The following is a 7,557-nucleotide window of genomic DNA, read 5'->3' as shown; positions in this document are numbered from 1 at the left end:
GTTATTCTGCCTCGTGACTTAAAGGACGTCATTTCACAAGCAGTTAGTGGTTGATAGTATTAATAGCGCCGCCATCTGACGCAAAAAATCGTAACTAAATGACATAAACGTGAGTGAGAAGGATTCACTATTATCGAGATTTACCATTACTCTTGCTGTTGTGCTTTTTAAAGCGTACAAACGACGTTAAGGAGCAATGATTGATAAAGAGATCAATTTTCTCCAACAGTAAATTGAGTTGTAGTTTTGGATCACTACCACATTGGCACGCACAGAGAACCGATCACCGATTGTAGGGTTGCGTGGGCAAAATACTGTGAAGCTTTTTAGGTTAAATAAGACATGCGACCGGTGGGCGAGTCAGTTTGATTAATGACAAAACTTGATTAAATCCTCTTCAGATTCGTCCGTTTGGAAGGAAATCACGTCATCAGTAGATGGTTTGTCACCTTGCCGTTCTGATGTTGACACAATGAAAGTAAAAAAAGCTCTTTACTTACGCGAAAGAGTTCCTGTACTTTCTTCCCTACCCACACAGTTGTGTCGAATCTTTATTATAAATGGAATCGCTTCTTGAGAACAACAGAAAATAATTTGAACTAATTTGCATATTATAATCAAAATCGTGTCTAAGCGATTTGTTTTCGTTTCGTCGATTTAAAAGGATATTTAGCATTCATTAATCATAAAATTGATACCTTTAATTACAATATCCTATTTACTCTCTGTTATGTACTATGGCCTAGTATTTCGGGAATTTTCCATTAAATTATGCTTTTTATCCAACCCGTTTTCCAGATAATCCTTAAACCGTATCTTTCTAGGAAATCAGACATAATAGGGACTATTTATCGGACTACGTAATTTCATTAACAGCAATAAAACCACTTAAATAAAGCTGATGAAAAGTAATTACATTCCGGTGAATCTTTCTCAACATTTTAACACCATTCGTCACAGTTAATTGACCATAGGCAGACACTCACTATGCTGTAGGCGGGAGATGATTACGATTCCAAGCCACAGACTTTATCATACTAACGAGTATGACCATACCCGACACTGGGGTTTGCGGCAACTATCACCGGAGCTTATGTTTTCTGGGGCGATATTCAAAATCATCCATCGAGTACAGTCTGGCAGTCGAGAAGAAAATGCAAATATTTGCTACGCCTAATTGAATCAGTGGAAGCACGGGAAATAATAACATGGAACAGAAGTTTCATGTCGGTGCCTTTATCTTCACGAATTCCTGTGGCTACCGCAAACCCAAACGGGAAGCCATTGCAAAGACACAGAAAGGAGAATACTTTAGATTAATTTACATTCACTCATTTCGCCACGGGACCGCAATAGCTCGTCTTCTTCCGTGTCTGGTAAGTAAGTGGGTGATTGTGCAAATAGAACGAAAATGTACGTCGACCTTATCAGACTTCATCTTTCGTCAGAATCGATGATTAGAAGGCACGTTTTGTCCGAGTCAACAAGGCTTTTTATTAACATTTTCGAGACATATTTAACTGTGGTTGTATATGTTCGGATTCGGTGCTGGTTTGGTTGTTTTTAAACTTTTATACTGTGGTACCGCCGTAAAGCAAAGATCAATACGATCATAAAGAGGACCACGACGCGAATAGTAGCACACAATCACGAATCTTCCTATACGTTTAAAATGTAATGAAATTATTTACAATAAAACGTACCATCTCCTAACACAACGATTGCTAAATACGGAAGATTGGTAGTAAATGACAAAAACAAATAACCGCAGACATCGATATCACGTGGCTTTTTTTTAGAGTGCCGGGACATTAGGAAGAAGCTACTTCTAATGTACTAATGCCGATGATCTTTGATGGTGGCGCAAGCGTCAAATATTAATCCGGCAACACGCAGCTCCTTGGAGGTGCCCTTTGCATTGACTGCCAGCGTCGACAGGCAGTTGAAGGCTTTCTCGGTTAGTTTTGTTATCTTTTCGATAAACAAATCACTGCCAGCCACCGTTGCCAGCGTGGTTTCGTCTGTCTCGACGGAACGCAGCGGTGGTCCGTAATTGCTGTTACTTACCTGCGTGCCGAACGTTACACCCGGTTCGATTACACACGGCATAGGGAAGGACGGGTACACGGGAAAGGATGTGTTTCGGGATTGTGAGTAAATAGAGAAAGAGAGATAAATTTGATGTTATATGAGTTAGAGCAGTATGTTCTCCCTTCGGCGCATGTTTTCAGCGATTCAGCAGGTAAACCTGCCCAACACTTACAAGCGTATCGAGATAGTCGGTAAGCAGTGGACCAACCGCAGCGATCTGACCCCAGGCCGTCGGATTCGCCTTGGTGTACAGTGCCAAACGTCGGCCCGCTATCGTTAGCAGCAGGTTGGCGAATGTTTGATCCGGAATAACGTTCTCCAGCAGCTCGTGTGCGTATGTGTCCCATCCATAGGCGTACAGTTCAATTATCTAAAAGATAGACAAAGGATTGGATAGCCGCTGATTAATTTGTACGCCGTAACAATCGTTTGGAATTTCCATTACGCATTTATAGCGTTCAAAAACAAAAGAATTTCTCGCAAAAGCTACCAATTGATGAAGGAAAACATGTATCAAATTAACTTCCTATCAATGAAATGAATTGTGGCTGTTAATTAATCAGTGTTGATGTTTTTAAAAACAAAAAGCATGCTCTCGTCAATAAAACTAAACAGTTGCTAATACTTGGAATGAACAAATCAAACTAGGAAAAATATCCAACAATTAACGACCGTATTCAATTATCCCAATTAACACATTGAAAACAAAAACATTCAGATTCTTTTGGTCAACGTACTTGCGGTATCACACACTTACCTGATGCTTGCGAATGTCCCCAAACTCAAGTTCCCAGGCACCTGCTAGCCGCTCGATCGTATCCATCCAGCTGTTATGGTCCGTATAGTACACGGTTTCCATATCCTCGTGAATCAATTCCATCGTTGCCGTTACCGTGCGGCACAGAAACTCTAGCCGCGTTTTTCGCAACAGTTGGTCCGCCTTGGGTAGTGCATTCGCTGTGCTCTGTTGACGATTTATTTCCGAAAAAAATGCCTGATTCGACATCCCATCAAACAGCTGTTGGATTGGTTTGTTCGCATAGCGCACATGGAACGAGGTCAGTACGAGCAGGACCGTCGTAAGTTCCTGATGCAGTCTTAGAAGAGCCATATTTGCGGACGACTGCTGTGTTGCTAACGTCGTTAGCGGCACCGGCCCATCCTGCAGCAGATCCTCGAAGCGTAGCTCCAGTTTATCATGGTCGATGCTGCCAGCAAATTGTTCGAAAAATTCAAGGCAACATTCAAGAAACTGTGGGACCAGCGCATCACTGATACCGATATCCTGCAGGCAGAGTTTCTCCTTCGGCAGTCGACCGACCTTGTTGACCAGTTTCTTTGTGGCTTCCAGTGGTATTTTTAGATGAGCGTTCCATATCATACAGCAAAGACCGTGCTTGATCGAGTACTGCAATCGTGGGATAGCTTTGAGCGATGCAAGTCCGGCTTGCAGACAGGCCACATTTGCCATATTTCTGCTCCACGCTCCAATGTACTCCCAGGCGAGCTGCGCCAGCAGCTGACCAGAATCGAGACTAAAGGGAAAGTGTAGCCGTAAAATGTTCAAGTTGTATAGCACCGGATCAAGCTCCGCTTCCTGCTCGGCATCCTCTTTAGACGGTCCGTACTCGGACGTAAGCAACAGATTAGCCTTCATCAACGCCAACCGTCGATTCCGTTCGCGTCTACTGTTATTTTCGGACTCTTTCTCGGGGGAAGCTTCTTCTGCTATCGGTTTCGGGTCGATTTCCGTTGCTTCCTGTGGTATTTCGATTACTAGCATCGGCGGGTCGATTCCAGTCGAGGAAACCCATTTCGCAACCAATTCCGACACTATCCCCTTACCACCGGTTAAAATTTCCTTCAGGCTTACGACCGGTTTTTGATACTTTAGTGTAGGCCAGCGTGCGTTGCGGCATCGAATGTTTTCAACGAGAATCTTCCCCAAAATAGCAACGTCCTCTAGTTTGCAGATTAGCAGCATCCACTGACACGCTTCCTGCGACACTTGCTCGAACTGTTCACTCGTGATCTGTTCCTCGTCGCTTCGGCGGCGCGTTTCGTGCCGTAGGGCTTCGTTGCGACACATCAGTGCTGCCAGCAGTCCGCGCAATGCGCAAGGTGACTCTAGCAGATACTCTCGCACCGATTGCCACCACAGACAGATGGCATTGTTTTCGAAAAGGATTCTATCTCGCGCTAGCAAACATATCTGATGCAGCACGGCATTAAACCGTGTCAAGTCTTCAATCAAGGTGGCAATATCGCTGTAGTTGAACGGTAACCGTAACCAGTACGCGAGGAACGTACGCAGCAAATCCTCGGGCATCAGCCTGCAAGCATCTGCCGCATCTACGAACCCAACCAAACGGCTCGAATCCGTTCGATAGAGCTTGTCAAAAATGATTTTCCCCAAGCTCGCATGTGCAACGGCACCGTTTTCATCGCGCAGCAGAATTAGATCCTCGTTTGTAACGTTGAACGATGAAAGATACTCCATGAAGCTAGAATTACGCACACCCGAAGCTGCACTCTCGTCGAACTTAACGCCTTTCGACGCTGCATTACCACTGGTCCCAATTGTAGCGTTCTGGCCCATCTGTAATCCTTCACTCTCGTTCATACGGATCAGTTCAATCAATTGCTCGATCACCGTAAGTTCCTGGTCGGAAAGATGTACATTCATTTTCTTTTCCTCGTCCTTGCTCGGAACAATCTTCTCGTCAGATTCAGAATGGTCGATCGATTTCTCTGCAAGTTTACCGTGTTTATCTCCATCGTCGATCGTGGGCTTATCTCCGTGTAGATGCAGATAAAACATTACTAATCTTTGATAGTTTTCACACATCACACGAAGTGGGCTTTTACCGATCGGCATACAGATCGATTGCGTTTCCTGATCGTCTTCAACGACGTCATCCAACAGTACCGATGCTTCAGATGGCCCCAGTGTCGTGTTCATCATTGATCCTTCAGCTGAAAGTTCGGCAAAGATGTCCACTACGGCTGCGAACAGTTTCGGGCGAATCTTGCGCTGCTTGGCCAACATTTCTACACACTGCAGACGGACTTCATCCGTCTCGAAACACCGACACATATCGGTCATTTCTTCTAGCTCTTCGGATTCGCTACCGTCGCCCGATTTTAAACAAACTTTCAGTCGCTTTAACAAATGCAAATCTTTGGCTAGTTTTGACTTAGAATCACTTAATGCACAGTGAAATGGTATCACGATCTCTTTCAAACTGCTGTCGGACGGATCGAAAAATGTACACCCATGGCCAGTGTACTTAATTTTGCTTGCCCCGCTAGTCACTCCCATCTGGCTGTGGGTGTTGTAGATTAGTTGTCCGTTCTTAGCGGCACTAAATGCGGCCACTTTCGGACCACCCGAACGAAGCGACCAAATCTCTAATACCGAACGACGGGGGGCATAAATAACAAGAAACAATGCTTTTCGACGATCAATCTTCCGAGTTGCTCCTACGGTAGCTGAGCTTTCCTTAGGTGGCTTCTCCGACACCTCTACAAATCCGCACTGTGCATCGCGATAGCCTTTCCAAATGCGCAAAGCGATCCCGCGCTGACAGTCAACCAGAATAATGCGCCCAAGGTGATCCGCAACGGCTGCCAACTGATAGTTCGGTGCCAGCCACACGGCAAACGCATTTCGCTGCAAATCACATAATCCGAATCTGCATATCAGCGGTTCGGAAGGAGGCAGTTGTGGTTCTGCGGCAGTTTGTTGTTGAGCGGAAGAACCACCACCACCCAGCCAGGAACTGTTGAAAGAAACAAAAGAAATTAATATGCTGGAAATATAATTTCACGGTATGGCAGTACTTACGGTAAGGCAGATTTAATTTTGCTAGCTACAGCTCTGGCCACGTCCGCCAGCACTGGTTGCGTAAACCCTTCCTTGGCGTAATGGAAACCAACGTAAGGCTTACTCCCGGCAGCAATTATGAGCGAATTCTGCGGAGCTGCGTGACGGTATTTTGCAAAGAAACCACCCTCTAAGCTGGCCGTTAACAGATGATCAAAAGTGCAGCTCTTCTGCGGCCCAACAACTACGGCATCCACGATCGTCATGCCCTTTTCATAACTCCACTTGCGACAAGCGATCGTTTCCTGTGCTTCATTCACCTTCGGACTACCGGCACCGTAACGATTGATTTGCTGTCGTAAACTGCGCAACAAAGGAAATACCTGTGCGCCCTGCAAAATCACACTACAGGAAGGATAAAGCACGTATAGCTCTTCATTGATATGTTTGCCGCTTTGCGCTTTGATAGCTTGTATCGGTTCTTGGTGGAAAATCTGCGAGTGAAGAAGCGTACCGTTTTCACCATAAAACAATACTTGTCCATCGTCGAGACCCACAATGATGTAACTAAAGTCGACCATTGTTTGCGAGCTCTGGCCCTGGCCGACGATGGGAGTGCAGAGTACGCTGGTGATGATGCAACTGGGGCTATCGATCGCTCCTCGCCAGGCCGTTTTGTACACATTGATCTGCCGTTGACGATCCCAGCGCGAGGTTAACACCACCAGAATTGAACCGTGCCCAAGTGCAAGGATGTCGCCGGCGGGAGATAACGAATAGCAAACTGCATTTAGCCAATTTTCTTCTGCCGATGTTCATGAAACAAGGGAAACAGAAACATTAAATGCGGTTCGGAATCTTCTATCTCTTCTACCTACCTGAACCCAAACCGAACTGTTCCTGCACTTCGGTTAAGTTGTCAATGCTGGCGAGAACTTTTACCTCACAAGACATGGTGTAGTGAGTTACGATTAACGGCTACTATCTCGAATTGTTTTCTAAAGCCACGAAATGCTGGTAGAAATATCAACTATCATTCTACACGGGTAGAGGCTACAACATGACAAATCACTTTATGTTCTCCCACCGCTGGAACCCTTCAGCATGAATCTAGTATCGTTGAATTGTGTTAACAAATGTTATTTTATAAAGTTTCTCTCTAACAACTCTGATTTTACTTCGCAAATTGTGTGTTTTTTGGGTAAAACTTTACCACGCAGCTAATTTATTTACGCAAACAGTTTCGTTGTTGTTGACAGAACACACAGATGACAGCAATGTCACAATGGAATCACCAACGGTGATCTCGTTTGACATTGAACGCAAATTTGAAAACAAAACAATAGAGCTCAGCTGACAGTATCAAAAGACAGCATTAACGAAATCAACCCACTGACAGCACGTGCTTTCATTTTACGCGCGAAAAGTAAAACTTACTTCCGTTACAGGCGCAATGTGCTACTCACATTACGGTTAGGGTGAAATTAGCTGTGTGCACGGCAACATCAGCCAGTTATTTACCGTTTACTCGACAACGCCTGGCACCTATTCATATATTATATCCCATACTGTTACCACATATGCAGAACATTTTATCCAGCGCATGGGTAAATGAAGTCAAGGCATTCCAGACCCTGCAA

General features: G+C 44.8%; 1 protein-coding gene across 2 annotated transcripts; it reads right to left on the bottom strand.

Moving 5' to 3' along the window:
- Window positions 1-1,469: 1,469 nt before the first annotated feature.
- Window positions 1,470-7,307, bottom strand: LOC125764913 (rab3 GTPase-activating protein regulatory subunit). 2 transcript variants are annotated; one of them, XM_049429623.1, is made up of 5 exons: window positions 6,796-7,307; window positions 5,939-6,722; window positions 2,849-5,873; window positions 2,264-2,461; window positions 1,470-2,067 (listed from the first exon to the last, which is right to left on the bottom strand). In XM_049429623.1, exons 1-5 carry the CDS (start codon window positions 6,869-6,871, stop codon window positions 1,837-1,839), a joined length of 4,314 nt encoding a protein of 1,437 aa, XP_049285580.1. In that variant the 5' UTR covers window positions 6,872-7,307; the 3' UTR covers window positions 1,470-1,836. The 2 variants fall into 2 exon arrangements, with proteins under 2 accessions (XP_049285580.1, XP_049285581.1); XM_049429624.1 differs by having other exon boundaries at window positions 5,939-6,719.
- Window positions 7,308-7,557: the final 250 nt, after the last annotated feature.

The sequence above is a fragment of the Anopheles funestus genome, chromosome 2RL (assembly GCF_943734845.2).
Source record: "Anopheles funestus chromosome 2RL, idAnoFuneDA-416_04, whole genome shotgun sequence".
In the NCBI taxonomy this organism is placed as follows: Eukaryota; Metazoa; Arthropoda; class Insecta; order Diptera; family Culicidae; genus Anopheles; species Anopheles funestus.
This window is presented reverse-complemented; position numbering and strand designations above follow the sequence as displayed.